The sequence below is a fragment of the Octopus sinensis genome, unplaced genomic scaffold, assembly GCF_006345805.1.
Source record: "Octopus sinensis unplaced genomic scaffold, ASM634580v1 Contig18740, whole genome shotgun sequence".
Classification (NCBI taxonomy): Eukaryota; Metazoa; Mollusca; class Cephalopoda; order Octopoda; family Octopodidae; genus Octopus; species Octopus sinensis.
The window spans coordinates 13,018-34,401 of record NW_021835990.1 but is presented as its reverse complement, the minus strand read 5'-3'; the positions used below and the strand labels follow the sequence as shown (position 1 = coordinate 34,401).

The 21,384-nt window shown below is 33.8% G+C and overlaps 2 protein-coding genes and 1 pseudogene across 2 annotated transcripts; 1 reads left to right on the top strand and 2 right to left on the bottom strand.

Moving 5' to 3' along the window:
- Nucleotides 1-992: 992 nt before the first annotated feature.
- LOC115231563 (pyridoxal kinase-like) lies at nucleotides 993-1,578 on the bottom strand. Its single transcript, XM_029801558.1, has 4 exons — nucleotides 1,498-1,578; nucleotides 1,423-1,465; nucleotides 1,251-1,381; nucleotides 993-1,082 (listed from the first exon to the last, which is right to left on the bottom strand). Exons 1-4 carry the CDS (start codon nucleotides 1,576-1,578, stop codon nucleotides 993-995), a joined length of 345 nt encoding a protein of 114 aa, XP_029657418.1.
- A 1,630-nt stretch (nucleotides 1,579-3,208) lies between these two features.
- LOC115231562 (xaa-Pro aminopeptidase 1-like) lies at nucleotides 3,209-5,650 on the bottom strand. The gene is made up of 5 exons (XM_029801557.1): nucleotides 5,308-5,650; nucleotides 5,041-5,204; nucleotides 4,485-4,667; nucleotides 4,145-4,279; nucleotides 3,209-3,409 (listed from the first exon to the last, which is right to left on the bottom strand). Exons 1-5 carry the CDS (start codon nucleotides 5,648-5,650, stop codon nucleotides 3,209-3,211), a joined length of 1,026 nt encoding a protein of 341 aa, XP_029657417.1.
- Nucleotides 5,651-11,758: 6,108 nt separating this feature from the next.
- LOC115231582 lies at nucleotides 11,759-11,858 on the top strand (annotated as a pseudogene).
- Nucleotides 11,859-21,384: the final 9,526 nt, after the last annotated feature.

Below are 21,384 nucleotides of genomic sequence, written 5' to 3'. Positions count from 1 at the left end.
GTCAGAAATTCTTAGTCCCATTGTTTCCATAAGTGGTTCTCTTCCTTTCCGAGTTTTAGAAATCCACGTGATGGTGGACTTGTCTCGTGCTAAAGAGAGGGCTTTCTCCGTTGCCCAAGACTTAACTCTCGCTACATATTCCCTCAGCCTTTTCCAAGAGAGGTCCTTGGATCGCGACAGATCCGTAACCAATATGTCGTCCGCATAGATAATTAGTAGACTCTCCGGATTTTCTGGTTTCGGGATGTCGGCAACGTATAGGTTGAAAAGTAGAGGGCTCAGGACCGACCCTTGAGGCACTCCCCTCCTTAGATTGATTGTATCCGAGGTCCGGTTACCACATCAGTTATAATTGAACTTCTAGCATCTTTTATCAAGAATATTTTCAGACAAATTAAAAAAAAGTCAAAAATACTTAGTGTTAAATATAATATATTAGTATGAGATTAATAAATATTATTAAAGTGGTTCGATTTTCAATTTATATGTAGGATTCAAAATTTTATCAATATAGTTTTCTAAGCGAATAAAATTAGGTTCGATTTGAGAATTTGTTTCTAAAAAATAATTAAAAAACGACCCATCATAGATTTAGTAGTATCAGTAATAATATCTTGAATAATAGATACTGCTGAAGCTACTGTATTCTATTAAAATAAATAAAATAACAAAACTTCCAAAGTTGAATTATTTTTAATAAATAATGCAGCAATTAAAGCAGAAAGCAAATCACCGGTTCCTTTAAAGTTGAATTTTGAGCGCCTGTATGTCATTTTAAACGCTTTGAAGGTGCCATCTGCAGTGAAATTTGTTATTTACCTTTTTGGCGTTCAGATGCGACAGTCATTAAAGAAGATTTGTATGGAATACTGCTTATAATAACTATATTAGGTCCAATTTGGTGCAAATTAAACAAAACTTGTTTAATTGTGTCAATTTCTTCAGTTATTTGAATTCTTGACAATTTTCTATAATTTTTTAAATCAATTTTGTTACTCGGCCTCAAAATGATTAGGCGTTATTACATCAGCAAGAGGCAATATATGTTTTATATATGTTTCTAGCAATTCTTCGGGGACATACTAAATGTATTAATAAACATATCAAACAAATTGCCCATTGTCGCCCAAGACAGGATCACAATCTTAAAATATAAAATAAAAATACAAAATTTTTGAAAAAATGATTCTTTTTTTAAATCTGTCACAATTTCTTTAACTTGCATCAAGACATCATTACTGTAAATAAACCCTGAGTGTTCTATTAAGTATATAACCTGTCAGAAGGTGTGAATAGTCACTTAATTTGTTAACTGTAAGTGCTTCATAGATATCTTTGAGTTCATGGCCTGAAAGTGTGATCCCAGATACTTTACCACTGACTATGAATGTAAAAATATAGAAAATATACAGAAAGTGTTACTAAATTGAACTGTATGTATTTCATCAACCGTGATTCCCATCATCTGCTCGTTTTAAAAATAACAATTTGAATCACTTTGATCGGTAATGTTGCAGCTTTATTTCCAACGACACCAGAGACCACATGGCTTTGAATTGACAATAACTTGGCAGGCATCAATTTTTAGCGAAGTCTAGACATTTTTAAATAATAAAATGACGATAAATTGACCTATTTATACTCCATTCCATATTAATGCGCCTTTTGTGGTCGTGCAAAAATCCAGTTATTGGATTAATGAAAAAAGAATCATTCGCTCATCCTCCCGTGACTATCGTCAGTCCGGGGCGCCCTTCTCTGTCGACCTCATTTTCCCGTTTTGCTCTTTTCGCTATCTCTGGGGATGTGGAGCCTAATCCCGGTCCAAAGGTACACATATCAATTCTTCAACCAAATATCAACGGAGTTACTGGTAAATCAACAGAATTAAACTCTTTTTTGATCAAGCATGATATTGACGTATGTGTACTCTAGGAAACCAACTTAATCCATCTTCGAGGTCACCACGTTTCCCCTCGGGCCGTGGAGGGGTCTCATGACACTTATTAAGAAGAGAATTACTTACCAGGAGGGCTCCCCTTCCCTCAGCTCTAAAGGAAACAAAAATACGAGTTTGGAGTCTTCTGCAATTACTATCCACACTTCAGTTAGAAACATAATGATTTGCAATATGTATATCTAAACAACATGGAAATCCTTTTTAAAAAATCCCAGAAAATACTCGGCGTGACTTACGATAGTCATATGTGTTTCTCCCAACAAGTTGAAAATGTTACAACTAGCTGCATGAAGAAACTGAACATCTTAAAAGTGTTCCTCCGAAAATACAAACAATGGATCAGCTTCCCCACACGCCAATCAATCTACCGGCAATGCATCGAACCCTCCATTAGTTATGATTGTGGGGCTTGAGGAAGGTTTTTCAATGAAACGAACCGTAAAAAATAAAAAAAACTCAAGCACTACAAGGATCGAATGAACATCTATCTATCGAGTCGTTTATAGAAATCTTAAAAGGAACCATGGGCCTACAGGCCCTAAAACTCCACCACCGCACCCTCATAGAAATTATGTCGAAACTAGGGAGCAGCACCGGGCAAAGATGAGGACCCTTCTCAGAGAAGCCAGGGTCACCTGATTAATTAGTTCTATGTTTTGGACGATGATCTTGGTTTTAATAATAATAATTCCAAAAATAATTTCAATATTCAGTCTAATTCAGTCTAATACGAAACTGTTAGAATCAGGTGTCCCTGTCCTAGTATGTTGAGTAAACTTTCCCTGTAGTACTTTCACGGTCGATATATATACTGATTATGTTACGCTTTTGATATGTAATTTAAAAAACCTGCGTCCTTTTATATAGACTTGAAAATCTATTATCCTAGGGATTTAGAAATTATCAGAACAAATCTCAATTAAATAAAAAAGTCAAAAATGTATATAAAAATTATTTTTTAACACAATAGTCAGATACACGACGAATTAAATCATTTTTAAGAATCCTCTTAGGCGAATTAAAAACATTATTGACACACAAAAATGATTTTAGAGCTGTCACAGAAAGTGACCCAATACATCCGGAGAAACAACGTGCTTCATTTCTTCCAAACTCAAAATCCCAGAAAACTCCTCATTTTCTTTAAATTTTAAAGGAGATTCAAATTTAGTCGTAATGTCATCCTGACCGCAAAATTGTAAAAAACGGCTAATACTAACTTCTGCCCGCCGCTCAATGTCATTATTATTAGGCACTAATATATAATCTAAAATCACTACAAGTATGGTCCTCAAACTCCTCCACGTCATTCATATCCAAGGCCATTGCCTCCAAAGTGCTATAAAACCTTCTCACCGACGGATTCTCGAATGTTTCTGGTTGGTATGTAAACATTAAATGACTAATCAAATCCTTAGCAGTATCCAGCATATCTTCTGTTACATCACACTTTGATTCGGAACATACCAACAGAGTATAAGCTTCTTTAATTCAAAAGTCCTTTTCAACAACAAACAAAAAAATCCAAAGAATCTTTAGCAAGTCCGGAGAATTGAGGATAAACGAAATATGGAGGCCCTACATGATGAAATGGCTTCAAAAAGTCCTGATCAATAAACCTCACAACCCTCAGTCCTTTCAATCATTTAAAACAAAAATCACCGCCATTTTCTGCTTTTTTTAACTCGGAAACAGAAAATGAACAACAATCACCAGAAACAAAACTCAGCTGACGAACTACGTTGCAATCAGATTGGACTTGATTGGACTCACACTAAACTTCAAAACCCCAAAAAACATCAAAGTAAGTCGCAGATCTACAAACTGGCCTACCTGATGACCTATCAAGACGATGAACAGACGGTTTTGCACTTCTTTGTACAAGTTTATGTCTATTTATATAAATAAACCCCATTTTACATCGAAATTGGAATATTTAAATTCGAAAAACTCAAATTTAAACGAGCAAGTACACTTTTCTTACGATCCCGCCAAAAAACTCTAAAAATCAGGAGATATCAAGATCACCTGGCTGAAAGTTCCTGAATATAACACTTAGTATCCTCCGTTAATGTGTCCAAATCCAGATTAGGTATTATCCTCTAATTTTATGGTAATAACGATTACTTTATAACACAAAAAGGGATCGAACATGTGGCCAAATGGGACTAAAATTAGTTTTACGTCAGAATTATAGAGATCTTTTGCTCTGGTCTCAGCTATTTCTAGTCCTTGGGAATCTTTAGTTATGATTTGGTCTTGATTTGTGAAAATAAAAACTCGTTTTGAGGACGTTTTAACAGTCAGCTCACCAAAACTCTGAAGACATAAAAACAGAGAATCGGAGAGGTCTCCAAATGTTGTATTTTCTTTAAATTTTGACTGAAATTGTATGTAGTCTTTAAAACGTGATTTTTATAAATAAACCTAAATCTAATAGTCTTTGGGCATACATGATTGTTGCTGAGGTCACCCTTCCTAGTTCCGCGTGAACAACAATACTGTCCTTGTTTCCTGCACATACCGTCGTTTCTAGCCAATAGAAGAACTCAGTAAGTGCCACGGCATCCTTCAGATGAGCCAATTCCATTCCAGCCGATTCAGTTGGGTTCTTCACTGCCTTCAATCTACTTATTGGAGACCAATCAGTCTGGAGGATTGGGGAATCAATTTGTTTAGCAGCGAAGTAACTACTGCTCTTAGGAATCTGTCTTATAATAAAAAAAGACAAACCCAACACATTTCTTGGTTACAAGTCAGAGATCGGAGACATTGAAATGTGTCCTTATACTCCCCCAAAGTAACTTTCTCTGACAAAGATGACCTCCCGTTGGCAGGAGACAGCCCAAGATGAGTCAGGACATTTGAATCAAGACGAGAAATGTCGTTAAGGAAGAGAAAGACATCATTTTGTGTGAGGATTACATAAGATAAAAACACCGGGTTATATTCCCGTCGGCTCCCCTCAGATTAAGCAACCCTTCAATCAGAAATAATAACTAACAGGCAATTTCGTCCAGTTGAGTCACCAAATATACAGAGGCACCTTCATCTCTCATACTTTCACGAACTTTTCTGACCTTCTCTTCCCAAGATTGTCCAGAATATTTTATTTCGAGTGGAAAAATGCGAGATTTAGGAGTTGGGGGTCTGTCGGTCCATATTCTGTCCACCAAATTGTCTTCAACAGGGACAAGACTCATCTTCTTCTGGTCAAGTTTCTTTGAAAGTGATTCCCATTCGTCTATCAATAAAAAAACAAACAAAAACTGAAATCCATGAGAGAAGGGTCACACCCGACAGACGACCCAGGACCAAGTTCCTATAAATGAGTTAAAAAAAGTTACTTGACTGAGCCAATCCCCCATAGAGGGAGTATCTTGCAGTCCTGTTGGAATGTAGAAGTGGAGAGATACCCTGTTTCATTAGAATCCAGGAATCAAGATCAAGTTCTGTTGAGGCCTGGTTCCAATATCGTCCGTCTGTCCATAATGCGGCCTTTTCAGTAGTTACGACTGCAGTTCCTGCCGAGCCTGTAAATTTGGAGATGAATTGACGGCGTTTTGTATTGGCTGGTGTATATTCGCTTTGATGTTCGTCTGAGGTTGGGATGATATATCCATTTATGGGTGGAGATGTGAGTGTAAATTGTTTACGTAACAAAGACAAAATAGACTGAGACACTGACATGTTGTTTTATGATAAAATTAATAAGTCCATTTAAAATTAGGTTTAACAGATATTAAATAATAAATCTTATAATGAAACATATATTTTATTTATTAAGAAAAGTCGACAGTATTATCTCTTGGTCTCTTTCTGAAATACAAAGCTTCACACATCTGAAGTTACCTTATTATGTATATTAGACAAATTTTGAGCCAAATTCCAAATTTTAAAATTTAAAACGTCAATTTTATATAATTCATATTTCTAGAAAAAATTATTCTGCGTAAAATTTATCTGAAAAAATTCTTTTTAGGTCTACATTTTGGTTAACTTTCCTCTTTTTGGACCAATTTTGTTGACTTTATTGAGGTCAATTTTTGATTTTTTAGAGCATCTTTTTGGTTGCCCTACTAACTCCTTTTGAATATGAAACTAAATTAAAATAACATTCTCAAGTGTGCTATTACCAACTCTAAAAGGTGTTCAATGCTATTAATTATAGGCTTGGACTAGAAAGCCACTTCTAACTACATTTACTGGTTATTTTAATATCTTTCAATAACAGCCTTTTTACTATTTTAGAAAATCCTTTAATTATTTAAAGGTGTGGTAGTTTTGAGAGTGAAGTCACATAACCAACATGAAGTAGTTGGTCGAGATGGTCGACCTACTCGGCTAACACCATCCTGTCTTGTTTATGTTCTGAGTCAAAACAGACATGACTTTTAGAAACTTAGACCTAGTGTTAGAGAAAAATACTACTTTGGACACAGTCTTGGTGGGATAGTGCCTGTAAGCATAAAAACAAAAACGTGCCCGCATTTTTCTGTCCTTATTTTAGTTATTTTTTGAATGAGTAGTGTATTTGAAGACGTGGTTAATTTTTGGGGACTTTAATTCTTTATAGAGGAGACCGTATATGATAGAGAATATTTATTATGACTTATATGCTGTTCTTTTCTTGATATTATTGGTTAGAAAATTATTTTTGTTTTCTCTATAGAGAACTAAAATATTTGCAAACGACACAAATAGCTTCTTTTGTTTACTTTTTTATTAAAATCTGTCATTTCTAAATCTTTCTTCATATCACAGAGTCTTTGCGAACGGAAAGTTAATTTTTTTTAGCTTTTCTAAAGAGGTGTCTAACTCTCCCCTCTAGAAGTGCCATTCTTGTATTTGACCCAAGAATCACCAACAGTTAATTAGGGTAAATAATTATTTGTAAATTAATGTTAAAAAAGACACAACTTTGATTAAATGCTATAAAACAAAATTAACAAAATCCACAGTGATTATTAGAACAAGAATTTAAGAAGAGAGAACTTTTTAGTAAGAAAAATAACCCAATTTCATTTTCATAAAATGAAGTAGGCATTCTAATTTTAAATTATGGTTATTAAACTTGCATGTATCCTTCAAGTAATTGAATTGATCACAGTAGACTGTCGGCAAATCTATAATCAGCCCATTTTTAATCACGTCAAATTTTCAAGTGCTTTTGTGGCATTATAACACATAATAATTTGATTGTTATTTATACTTTTTATATGTATATTTCAATTAAAATAATTAATCATTTTTCTGAATTATTTATAAATAATTACTAATAAATTATTTATTGTGGGCTATCTTGTTGTAGTTGTTGGCTTTGGTACTTTTTTATAATGATTATAATTAACAATATTTTCACTATTTTAATAAATTAATTTTAAAATAATATCCTAATTTATTAGGAAATGTCTGCCGTTCATTACAGATTAAAAAGTGTCAGAATATCAAACAATTCTATTCACTGGCGACACAATCTCCATAACTGAATTTAAAGATAAAATTATGGAGAAAAACACCACACAAAACCGACCAAGCAGTTTCGATCTTCACATTAAGGACGAACATTCTGGACGAGGTTATTTCCTTATCCTACTGCATAGTCTATGACGAAAACAACACACTGATCCCCAAGAATTCAAAACTCGTCATAACAGTTTGTTTAAATATTTTATTATTTATTTTTAATTAATTTTTTTATTTAAAAAATTATATTTATTATATAAAATTATTATTTTTTAGGACCAAGACTTTAGTAAGGGTTTGATGTCTTCGATAAAGCTATTAATAGACATTACCAAAACTCAGTTCTACCACTCCCAACCCTCCACGTACACAACCGACCCCTGTAAACCTAAGAAACGAATATCCGACCTATGTATGTGTACATTCTTAGACATAAAGATGACTAATTCGACTAAAAACGTGGGAATTCCTGAGGATTTGTTGTGTGGTGTATGCAAAGGACTGAATGAAGAGGCAGTGATCCTGGTCTGCTGTTCCAAGTCAGTCTGCAAGTCCTGTTAGTCTATGACTGTTAAATAGCTGTGTGTTATTTATAAACAAGACGTGTGTGTTGTGCAATCGGCAGTTCTTATTGACTGGTTGTGTCCCAAATAAGTTTCTTCGAAGGAGTGTAGAGACGTATAAGAGCAATAATGAAGACAAAATTGGTGTTAAAATGGAAAAGGTTGGGGATAAGACAGAGAATGGGGAGATGAGTCGTAGTAGTGATGAGAAGACTGATAATTGTGGTGTTTTGAATTCGCCATTTGTTAGTAAAAGTGTAAGGCCGGCAGTTAAAGAAGGATTTGTGAATTATTTTCCGACATTTGCACAGTTTTATCGACCATTGGGGCCGTGTTTGTTGAGTGGAGATGATTTTATTATGTCATATGCCCCATGCGTTACCATGCCTGACGCGTTACCATTGCTCTAAATTTTTAAAATGTGTTCGGCCCGGGTGAGTTTTTCTGCGTTCCGGGTGAGTTTCTATGATTGATTTTTTAATTTTTCTAACAAATGAAAAATCATTAATCAATTATTTCTCAGAGGTAACGAGTCGGGCATAGTAATCGCAGAGGCATGTGACATATTAAAAATCGGAAAATCTATGATTACTAAAATGGCGTCAGTCAGTTAGCAGAATTAAGTATAGTTAATTGGAAAATATTTTTTCGAATATTTTTATGTATGTTAATATTAATACATTTATAATCTTATGGTTAAAGAATGACAATCAATAATCTCATTTTCACAAGTCTAAAGCCAAATTTTATTATGCACATTTTTTGAGGCTAATAATCGTGACTTATTTTTATTTGCTGGACAATATTTCCAGTTGCCTCCGCTGCGGAACCGGGCTCAGTTGCAAAGCAGGCGGAACTAACAAAACAGAAGAAGTACCGGGTCCTGGCAATGAATCACCTATTCACTGCAGTCGCGGTGGAAACCTCTGGAGTCATCGGTCCGCAGACGCTATCGTTCCTCCGCCGCCTTGGATCTAAGCTCGTGGTTGCCACGAAAGATCCCAACGAGTCGATCAGACTCTTTCAAAGGATCTCATTGGCCATCATGCGCGGGAATTGCCAGTCGATTCGCTGCGCATTTTAACTCTTTTCGTTTATTAATATAAATTAGTATTTAAAAAAAAATAAAAATATTTCCAGTTCCCAAATAATGATCCAAATATATTTGTCATCCATTTTTTGTCTGTCAATTGACTCTTTATTTTGACAGTTGTGATCTCCGTTTTTTCTTTATTCATAATCCTGGGGTGTGATTAAACACTTTTCTTATTTCGTTGATATCTTTTTCATTGGTGAAACTGCTGTAAATTAGCCCAAACTTTGGCGTTTGCATGTATAACACTCATCCTTAACTAGTCCTCGTCTTACAAGGTCCGAAATAAACTTAATAGTTTTCTTTTGTAGATCAATTTATATTATCAAATATTTGGGAAAGATCAATTCCTTATATCTGAACAGTTTCTGGGATTTCTACGTCGTGTCACATATCCATTGCGTGTCTATACAGCGTATGGAGTGAACCTGTCTCTTTTTAATCCACATTAACTCAGAGATACGTATTTGTCTACTTAGAAAAAATCCTATTAATCAAGGACATTAGTAGGGCAATTTTTTTCTAGCACTTAAAAAAAAATTTTTAGCGCTAAATCTAGCATTTATAATTTAAAAAATTAGCACTTAAAATGATCAAATCTGGCATTTAAAATTGTAAAATCTATAACTTAAAATAATAAAAATTTATTTATTTAAAAACCAAGAGCACCGTCAGGCCAGAAAACAAGATTAATTAGGTGATCCCGACATTCCCAATCAGACTACGCATCCTCTCTCTGTGTTCGATATGATATCCAGGCGCCAAAATAATAAAAATAACATTTAAATTTTATCTCCGTTAATTTCAACTTAATATCGGGATTATTTACATGATGTTTAGCATTTGATACTAAAACTCCATCTGACTGAAATGCGTTAACAATTTCACAAATTTTTTCAAAATTCGTGAAATAATATTTCGCTGTTTTAAACCAACTTCCCCATCTGCATAAATTAAGAAAAAGAATACCTAGTAATTACGACATCAGGTGGGTATCCAACATCCTTGAACAAATTACGACTTCTTCGGTTTTTTTACTGTGGCAGCTTTAATGCTTGCAATTAAGCCATCTATTTCCGGATATGCAGACTTTATACGTAAAACCGTATTGTGTAACAAATGAGAAACACAAGTCACATGATGCATGTTGTTATACATGACCATTAAAGTTTTACCGCCTATTTATTTAGATACTTTTATATCACCAGAAATCATATAAGGAGCGGCATCTGAGATTAACAGATAAAAATTGTCACGAATAATCTTCATTTCTCTAATGACGTCATCTATTATTTGGCAGATGATAGCAGCATTGGCATGATTTTCTAGTGGTTTGCATCCTTCGGATATCTGTTTCATCAATTATTATAAAAATCTTTTCGTTTCTAAAAGTTAAAAAATAAACTTTAATACGTTAATAATTTTGTCAGCTCATTTATCTTTTTTTGTGCAAGAAATTTAACCGTAGTTCTGCATGAAAATTCGGACGGAGTGTTAATGTTAAATGTTTTAAACATTTTTTTGATCGAATCATTTTTTAATTTGTATAGCGGGATGTTTGCTTGTACAAAAGCTTCCGTGATCGTTTCTTTAACCGAATCTACTTTGATTGATTCAGTTAATGTTGTTTGAACTGAATCACAGGAATGACCTACAATTGTATTACATTTATACGCATATTGTTCTGATGTTTTAAAGAAGAACGATGAGAATCGACAGAAAATTTTTTTGCACAGTTGACTTTGGATAAACAAAGAGAACAAAATAGAAGGCCATGGTCAGCAATACAAAACTCATCTTTGAATTCTGAGACTACACGCTTGGCTTTCTTAAGCAACGAACACTTGGGTTTTGGCATCACTCAAAATACTATATAGCGTGCTAAATTATTTTAGTTAATATGGGTGGCATTAAAAAAAATTTTAAATGCAATTTAAATTAGCATTTAAAAAAAAATTAGCATTTAAAATTACAAATAGCATTTATAGCATTTATAAAGTATGTTTATTTTTAACAAAATTAAAAAATAATTATTCCAAATTCAATTTTATATTAAAAAAAATATAAAAAGTAAAAATAGCATTTTAGCACTTAAATTGCCCTAGACATTAGTTTCCGAAGGATAATCGATCTGACGTTTTTCGCAGGTCCAGTCGGCTTCTCGGGTTTCTGTTTAAGTATTAAATCTCCTCACCTTAGTGGGACAGACTTGTGTTTAGTAAATATATTATTTAAGATGAAGGGTAGTTCATACATCAGTAAAGTTGGTGAATATTTCAAGAGTTCTCCGTTAATACTATCAATCTCCGTTCTTTTTTCAGCTTTTGTAGAGCCTTTGTATTTTTGACAAAAAACATGGATTAATTTTTTTCAGATTTTTTGCTATATTAAGGAGAAATACAATAGAATGTTATCTTTAGAACAAAATAACTAAAATAATACTGAATGAAAGAGTCATTGAATTAAAAATAACTTAAAAGCCAAATAAAAATCAATCAAAAATGAAAAAAATCATTAGTTTAGCTATGTGGAAAATAATAATTTTATAAAATGTTTCTTATTTATTTAAATATAAAAAAAATTGAGAAAATTAATTATGCTTTTAATTTTTTATAATTAAACTACATATAATATAACAACTAAATATTGACGTAATTTAAGGAAATGCAAAATATCATCCTTTGGGACATATAATAAAATTGGAACGATACAGAGAAGATTAGCATGGCCCCTGCGCAAGGATGACACGCATAATCGTGAAGCGTTTCACTTTTTTCAAATTTTTGAACGGCTAATGAATTAGGTAAAGTTTAGAAAAGTATTAGAATTGCTTGATAATGCGGCATGTCATAAAACTATTGAATGCTCAAATATTGAGTTTTTATTTTTGCCAAAAAATACAACACCGTATTTGCAGCCATTGGATATGGGAATAATCAAGACCTTTAAAGATTATTACTCAAATTATCTGATTCAGTTTTTGTGCTTTGAGGATGATGGTGATGAATTCAAACGGTCGATGAACAAAATAAACCTTCGTCAGGTAATCCTGCTAATTTCTAAAAGCTGGGAAAAACTTGATCCAAGTTTAATATTTAATTGTTGGAATCAAATTGAAAAGATTCGTGATTCCGTAAGAATTGAAGATAGCATTACAGAAGAATTAATCAACAATGCCGTAAACAAAACATTGGATGGTAAAAATGACGAATTCGTCGATAATATTTATAACGAAGGTTTAGAAAACGATAACATGGAAATAAGTCTAAGAAAAACGCAAGATTCTCTTGATCAGTTAGAAAAGAAAATTTTTCACATATCTCCTGAAATGCTCAAAGAATTTTACGATTTTCGACTTAATTTAATAAAAAATGTAAGAAGTAAAAGGAAAACTGGGGATAAATTAACTGATTATTTTTCTAAAATTGATTTTTGATGTTTAAAAATCTCTGTTTTTATTAACCCCTGTTTTTGGGGCACCCCCGCTTTTTGGGCACTTGGTGCCCCAACTCGGGGTCGGACTGTAACATGTTCTCTCTCTGTCTTGATCTTATGTGGCCGCACGTGTGGAAATATAACTACTATGTTTCTACGGCAGTTGCCTATAATAATAAAATCAGCGATATTCATAATATAAATACTTTAGATAAACATTATAATTTAGAAGAACTCCGAACAATTGTGGAGGAAAGAGAACATAGATTATTAGCTGATCAGTTGGAAATATGCAAAGAAATTAACCTAGTGATCCAATAAGAAAATGGTTCTATCATTTTTATTGATGCACCGGGTGGTACTGGTAAGAACTATCTTTCAAATTTATTGTTAGCGAAGGTGGGAAGCGACAATTAAATAGCACTATCAGTAGCATCCTCTGTAATTCCTTTAACTCTTTTAGATGGCGGACGAACAGCACATTCAACATTCCGTTAAATCTTTCTTACAATACTGAACCGGTTTGTAATGTGAAAAAAATTTAGTTGCGGGTCATAGAATTATGAATTCTAGGTTAATCGTTTGGGTTGAATCCACAATGGCTCATAAAGGCGCATTTGAAGCAGCGACAGAACATATAGAGATACCAAAAATTGTGAAGAACTGTTGTTTGGGGGAGCAATAGTTGTATTAGCAGGTGCTTTTAGACAAACTCTGCCGATTATTTAAGAGGGACGCCTGCGGATGATTTGAATGCCTCCTTCAAATCTTCATACTTGTAGACATACATACGTAAAAAGGTAAGCTTAGATGTAAATGTATGTGCACATTTACAAGTGCTCGATAGCATATTTTCAAAGATCTTTTTAGATATTGGAAATGGGGCAATTATTTTAGATTTACAAGATCAGAAAATTAGGCTACCGGAGGAATTATGTATATATGTGAATACAGTAGAATTATTCATATATTTAGATTTATTAATCAAAATCCATGTAGAAGAAAGAATATATAAATTGGTGGACGTTATTATGGACCATGAAAGACCCTGCGAATATCCAGTTGAATTTTTAAATTCATTAGATCACAGGTTTTCAAACACTGGCCTTATCAAATATTGACTGGCCTTATCAAATATTGAGCCAGACATAGAAAAATTATGTAAAAATAATAAATTTTGAATTTGGAATTTTATAATTATGTTTTGATTTTTGATTATGTGCCGCGAGGTTATTTTTTATTAGCATTTGCGCCGCGAGAAATTTCTCGTGAAAACCTATGCATTAGATCCTTCTGGGATGCAGAATCATCTTTTAAAGTTAAAAATAGATGTTCCAGTGTTTTTATTGCGAAATCTTGCCCCACCTAAATTATGCAAAAACCGAGGTTAGTTATAAAAAATTAAGGGCTAACGTAATAGAAACGATAATTTTAACAGGTAAGTATAGAGGTGAGGCTGTTCATATCCCATGAATTCCCATTATTTATGATGAATTACCATTTTGATTTAAAAGGCTGCAATTTCCTTTGAGGATGAGTTTTGCGATAACAATAAACAAGGCTCAGGGATAGTCATTAAAGATAGTTGGCTTATTTTTAGAGAGCGAGTGCTTTTCACATGGACAACTATATGTGGGATGCTCAAGGGTACGCAGAAGAGAAAATTTATTCGTATATGCCCAGGAAGGACGGACGACAAACATCGTTTATCAACAGGCATTAGAATATTGTTGCGTCAATTCATAATTTCATTTTTAAAAAATTTACAAAAAAATATTTTAAAACTCTTGTACAGTAAAACCTCTAGGATCCGTCAAATTTGGGACCCGGGAAATTACGGCGGATTCGAGAGGTTTTACTGTATCTCATAAAAGAACAATTCTTGATTATTTGGCTTTATTGAGTTTGACAGATTTTATGAAATTAACATTTACTCAAAAAACTCACAAAAAAATTTGATCGTCAATTCATCATCAAAAAGCTAGTCAAAATATCAATTAGTCAACATTATTTCAATCTGGAAACATGTTTGTTGAGGAAACATTAGATATTGATTAATAAAAAGATAAATAAAAATTTTATAAAAAAATTTTCACTCAGGTTTAAGCATTTGAAAGAAATCAAGTTTGGTAAGTGCCTTAGAACTGTTCTTCCTTTTATTTAAAGATTTTTCACGTCCTTGCATATCCTCTGGTTCTGCAGATAGTTCGGCCTTTCTTTTCTTAGCCTGGGACACAAATTTGAGAACGGCTCTTATTCGATAATATAACAGAAATACTTCTGACTTGTTCTTAGTAGTATATCTTCCAATTCTTGGTTGTATGAGTCAAAAAATTGATGGAAAAAACATTTCTGGCATTATGTTCTGTTAATTTATATTTTAATATTACAATTGAACGGGAAGGTTTTATATTCTCGGAAATTGTTTCTGTATTGAAATCTTGCTTGCTTAGGATTACTGGGTCTGCCACTTTCTTCCGTTTGAAATATTATCAAAATGATTAAAAATATAGAAATTATTTTTGAAATAAAATAACAACAAGTGATATTAAACTAATTAAACGAATTTCCAGCTCAATAGACCATCCTCCTCTTTGCCCCAACAGGGACAACCTTGACCGGTCTCCAAACTTCTTTTAGGCAATCTAAAGGATCATTCTTCTTTTCCCGGATGAGACGACTTTCATCAGGCTCCAATTCATAGTTCCATCGCTCTTCCTCTCGATTAATGTTATTATAGGAGTAGGACTCTTTTTCAAATGCTCCCGTCATTAGGTCGGTTTCGTCGAGTTTCTGATTTATGTTGTTATCAAGGAAAGTTATATTTTCTTCAAAACCGTCGTCCTCTTGGGACATCATTCCATGTTTATAATCGATGCACATACTTTCAAGAGTCTTCTTCATGATAATAGTTTGGATGTATGCTCTTACAGGGTTCTCAATTTTCAGACCATTCTGGTATTGTTTGTAGTATTTACTGACAATGGCATCCCACGTTAATACTATGGGTACTATATTCACTTTTGCTTTGTGGATTAAAGCCAATTCACTTGCTAAGAGATCATACTTGTGGGATTTTTCGACTTCGACTTTTTTAAGAATTTGCTGCGAAGTTATTCCAATTTCGATTAGTGTAATGGTATTCTTAATTTTATCCCACACGAAAATGTCGGGCTTGTTGTTATGAACGTGTGTGTCAGTACTTATAGTAGTATCGACTCTGATCTCAACTGCTTCATTTGCAACTATAGACTGGACTGAATGGGTCTTCAATCTTTTTGACCTTTTTATTCCATACTGTCTGCAGAGATGTAAGTGAATACATCTCACTACTTCATTATGCCGTCGTAAGTAATCGCTGTTTAGCATTCGCCCACACCTGGTAGCTAGATGGTCAACAGTTTTTTCCGCAGAGTTGCAGTGTTTGCAATTCGTTTCTCCTGCTCCAAAGAGGAAATTGCGGTCTTGTAGTAAACAGAAGGATGCTTCTGATCTCGGAGAAATGTTTCCATATGTTAACCACGCGGAGGACTCCGTAACATCGATATTAGTATCTTCCAAACAATTAAAGAGGATTGAATGCAGAGGTTTTTTCCTGATTTCTGCAATTAGGTATTCATTTTGTAATCCTTGCAGTGCCTTCACATTGAGACTTCCATGGTCTTCAATTTTGTATTTTCGAGTGATAAATTCTACGATTGTGGCCATATGTGTTTTCTTTGACTTCATGACCCGCAGAATTCCCGCTCTTCTCAAACAGTAATGAGACTTCTTTTCAAGGTCTCCGAAAAATTGGAGGAGCATTCGTTCGCTTTTTTGAGTTATAGATACGAGTCCTCTTCCAAGACGATTCCTGGGTAGGTATAATCTTTCTTTGTTCGCCGGCTTCAGGTGAATCTTATTCTGTATTAGAATTCCTCTGATTTTCTTATCAATAGCCTCAAATTCGGTTGGGTCAAAATCAATAAGTCCAATATAATAATTATAAAGAGACAATGCATGTTCATTGATAGATTTGAATAGGTTCCCTGAGTTAAGTTTTGTAGTGGCCAGATTGTTAATTATTTTCTTCATCTCATCAAAGATTGATTTTAGCACATCGCTTTTCAGTATGTTACTCATTTTATCTTCGAGCACTCCCAGGTATCGGTAGCTATCAAGTCCATCAAGTAGTTTTGCCTCGGAAGCCAAGCCCTGCACGTTAGTAGCTGACTTCTCCACATTTTTCTCTAGTCCAGCAGCCTCGAAGAAAAGATTAACATCATTCATCATTTTTATCAACGTATCTTCTTTCTTCGAGAATATTTTTAAGTCATCCATGAAAAGTAGATGGTTTGTTGAGTATGTAAGTGATCCCTGGCCAGAGTTGTCCATATTCACTTTTGGATACTTCACATGTAATAATCTGCTTAACGGATCCATCAATAGCACAAAGATCTGAGGGGATAACGAGTCTCCTTGTAAGATTCCCTTTCGTAATTTAAGTTCTCCAATTTCTTTTTTGTCAAGTATCAATTTAATTTTCCATCTTTTCACCAAATTTTGAATGAAATCTTTAATCCAATTTGGAAGGCCAGAAGAGTCAAGGATCTTAAAGAGAAAGTCGTGGTTTACTGTGTCGAAAGCTTTTCTAACATCGATCCATGCAGAAGCCAAATTATTTCCGTTTTGTTGATTGACAGATTGATTAATTATTGCTTGTTCTTTGGCTCCTTGACACATTCTTTTCGTTCCCAACTGATTATCACTAACGAAAACCTAACTTTTTTTAAGATGATTAATTCTTCTAAAGTGGATAATTAAATAAAAAAGATACAAGGTCTTAAATTTGAACTTGTTCCATTTTTTAGAAAAGAGCCATTTTCTTTCGCACGTGAGATAAAATTGTTAGAAGGATATATTTTATTTTTTACTTTACTTTCATAAGACAAAAAATGCTCAAAATATTTTTCATATTCGATCGATTATATTCAAAATGAAACTTTTCCACAAACTCAAAAATTACAAAATTTAGATATTTTTTTGTAATAAACGCGGAAAAATTTTATCCTACTAATTATTTTCATGGGTGGTTTTTTGACAAATTTGAGAATTTTAGGAGATGGCCGACCACGTTGAGCTGTGACAAATACCTCGAATTTTCTGATACTTGGACATGAATCATCAATTCCTTTTTTTATGGATCTTTTGAAAATTAAAATTTAATGACTCCTCCAATTTTTTCGCTCATCTCAAAATTTCATTTTTTAATTACTAACCGCTTGTTTTAAAAATTTTGGAACAAACTCGGCATTGAAGGTGACAAGCTCTGACTTGTATTCTCTTTAGAATAAAACATGTCAGGATGACGTGAAGAAGAATCACATAGCGTACATATCAGTGCAATGCTAACTGACCTGGCCTTCCTAAAATGAATTTTCCATTAAAATTATTTCAAATTTAAAATTAGTCTCATTATCTAGTTAATTTAAATTGATAAAAATAAGACGAATCTGTTTCGATACATAAAATCTTTTTATCATTCGCACAAAAAACCAATTTATTTACCCTTTTTAATGATTTATGAAATCGCTCATTTTCAGGTATTTTCACATCCTAAACTCACTAAATTTGATAATAAATACAGAAAATATATTAAAACATTGCAGCGATTCAACACTGTTGGCAAGAACTACTAAATCTGAATTGTTTGATAAATCAAAAGCTGGCGCGTGATTATGATATTTATTGTGTAAAAAATCTAAAATATTATTTGAAGATAACCATGTAATAATCCTACTTTTTTGCATTTGTTATTTATCCATTGAGTATTATTAAATTCGTTAAAAGTTTGTTCATTCAATTTCAAAATGTTCCAAGAAAATATTTTATTTTTAGTTTTTTTTTTTGTTTTTTTTTTAAAAAAAACTACTTGATAATAACTACAAATTAATTAATTAAAAGCTTCATGGGCGGGAAACCGACGCGATCGAGAAAGAGTTAGAGCGTACTATTGCAAGGGATATCCGCTCGAAAAACCATCTTGATTCGCGGGCGTCGCCTGTGATAGCAGACATGCGGGACCCGATCTCCTGAACGAAGCTGATTGCCTAAGGAACCGGAAGTTTCAACCGCGAATAGAAGAAATTGGAACTTCTCCGTAAGTAAGGAGTACTTCCGCATCTTTTTGCATTCGGCGGTTGTGACAATAGGGGCGGATGCGGACATCAGCAGGTTCTGAGGCGAGAAAGAGTCCACACACGTGGCATCCCAGGTGAGAGGCTTCCCCCTGTTGAAAGGAAACACAGTTATCCCGTCAGGCCTTTTTCCGTCCCCCCGATCGATCCTAGAGGGTTCAAGCAGGGAGGGGATTCCGGCGACTTCCAGGGCTCTCCTGATAAGGTCGTTAAGAGCCGCGTGCCACGGGATTCGGCCAGCACTGCGTCTACACGATAGAGCGTGCAGTCCAAAACGACAGATTTTTGCGCCACAGCGGCAGACATGTGGCTCGCATAGGCGAAGACCGAGACGTAAACAAATTCCAGTGCGTAGGGACTCGCTGTCCAGAAGGTTCCCAATGCTCGGCAGTGGAGTGGCATTTAGCCAGGCTCCGCTGTGATTATTTTTAGTTATTTCTGAATTGGCAGCTATGCAAGTCCAAGACCACACGATATTCTCGATTGGACAGTCCTCAATATAAAAAATAAAATAATCTCAAATAAATACCAAAAACGTAGAACATTTTTGATACGTTGTTTTTGAATTTTCTCGTTCAAAAATATGTATACTTCCACAGCTGTAATAAACGACCAATTTTGAATTATCGGCATTAAATGCAGACTTCATTACTGTACTTGACACCTCTTCTATTGAGCATTTTTCCGTCAATGTAATCGATTCGATAACAACTAGCTGGCCGTTTTTGGACTCAACACAAATTTGAGTGCAATCGTGACTTATTGTTATTGATGAAATTGGTATCTTTATGAAATAGTAATTATGACTTACATATAATTTAATTATCTTAATTAATCTATTTGTCACTAAATCCCACTTTATTAATCTTCCAGACTCGTCTCCTGTTATAATAAAGTGATGGAGTCTAGAAGCACGCAAATTCAATATTTTGACTGAATGACTCTAATGAAATTCACAATATATTCTAACTTTAAAAATCGTCGAGATTTGCATGTTTTTTAATAATAAAATTATATGATTTGAGGTCATCAAATACATCATGTGTGGTCCATCGGAGGATAAGTTTATCACATGTCCTTTATCCTGCTCGATCTAAAAATTGAAATGTGATATATACTTTAAATGTGTTAATACAATGTTTTGTACCGACCTTCCAAATTTTCACAAACCCTTCATCGCAAGCCGTGGCGATTTTATTTTCGGTAATTACAAGCATTGAAGAAATTTGATATAACATACGATATAACATATTTTGTGATTCTTAAATTTCAAAAATAGAAGTTTATACTAAAACTCACTTTTTTGTTAAACTCTAAAATAGTAGTTTAAATAAATTATTTTGTGCATGGATCGACGTCAAGAAAGCATTTGACTCAGTTAGCCATGACTTTCTTGTTGAAATCCTCGAAAACTCTGGACTGCCTAATTGGATAACTAGTTTTATTATGTCAATTATTCCAAACTGGAAAGTCTCTTTGAGATTGGGAAAAAAACAGCTGGGAACTGTTAATATAGAACAGGGGTCTCCAAACTTTTGACAACGCGGGCCGAATAGAATATTTGGTAGATGACCGTGGGCCATAGTGTAAAATCAATTAGATTTAATAATGTTCTTAATTTTTTAACTACGGCTAAGAAGACAGAATAACAAAAAAAGATTTAAACATTAGCTTTTAATGAGAATGATGAAACTGACTTTTCGTTTTATATATTTTATTGTAATCAGGCGTCAAGTCTGTTGTCACAAAAAGATATTTACAACAGCCGGGCCGGATTAAATCACATGGCGGGCCGGGGTTTGGAGACTCCTGATATAGAACGTGGTATACTCCAAGGCGACTCTCTATCACCCCAATTATTTGTACTTGTTTTGGATCCGTTAAGTAGACTTTTATCTTCAAAATATCCAAATATATCAATAAATTCTGGTGCCATTAATTCCTTAACCTTTTCTACAAATCACTTCCCATTCATTGACGACTTGAAGCTATTGTCCAAAGAATAGGAGACATTGGAGTGGATGATGGACGATGTGAACTATTACTTTGAATTACCTATTGAGAAATGTTGGTAAATTGATGGATGGTCTGGACAGCTACAGATATTTGGGAGTTTTAGAAAACAGATGTAGTAAAGTACTCAAAGAAGACGTACTCAAAAATATTAAAGAAGAAATGCAAAACCGTATTGAAAAGTTATCGGAAACTAAATTAAACTCAGTCAATTTATTTAAAGCAATCGATGAACATGCTCCATCACTGTGCAATTACTATATTGGCCTCATTGACTTAGAACCCTGTGAATTTGAAGAAATTAATAAATTAGTCAGAAAGATAATGATGAATTTGAATGTGCATATGAAACCAGCTTGCAAAGAAAGACTTTACTTACCGAGGAATATGTTTAGAAGGGGACTGATATCAATCACTTTCAAAGCTGAGAAAATGTTGATTGATTTCAAAACAAGTCTGGAAAGGCGAAAACTTACTTTTCTGAGTAGTGCAGGAATTCTGTGGAACAACAAAGAAAGTCACATATGGCCACAATCACAGAATATGAATCAACCCAGCGCATTGAACAGACACTAAAGAGTCTGCAGATTGAGTATCTCTTATCAGCTATTAAAAAGAAAACTCTTCATTCAAAATTATTTGAATCACTTGATAATGAGACTTTTGATATACAGACAT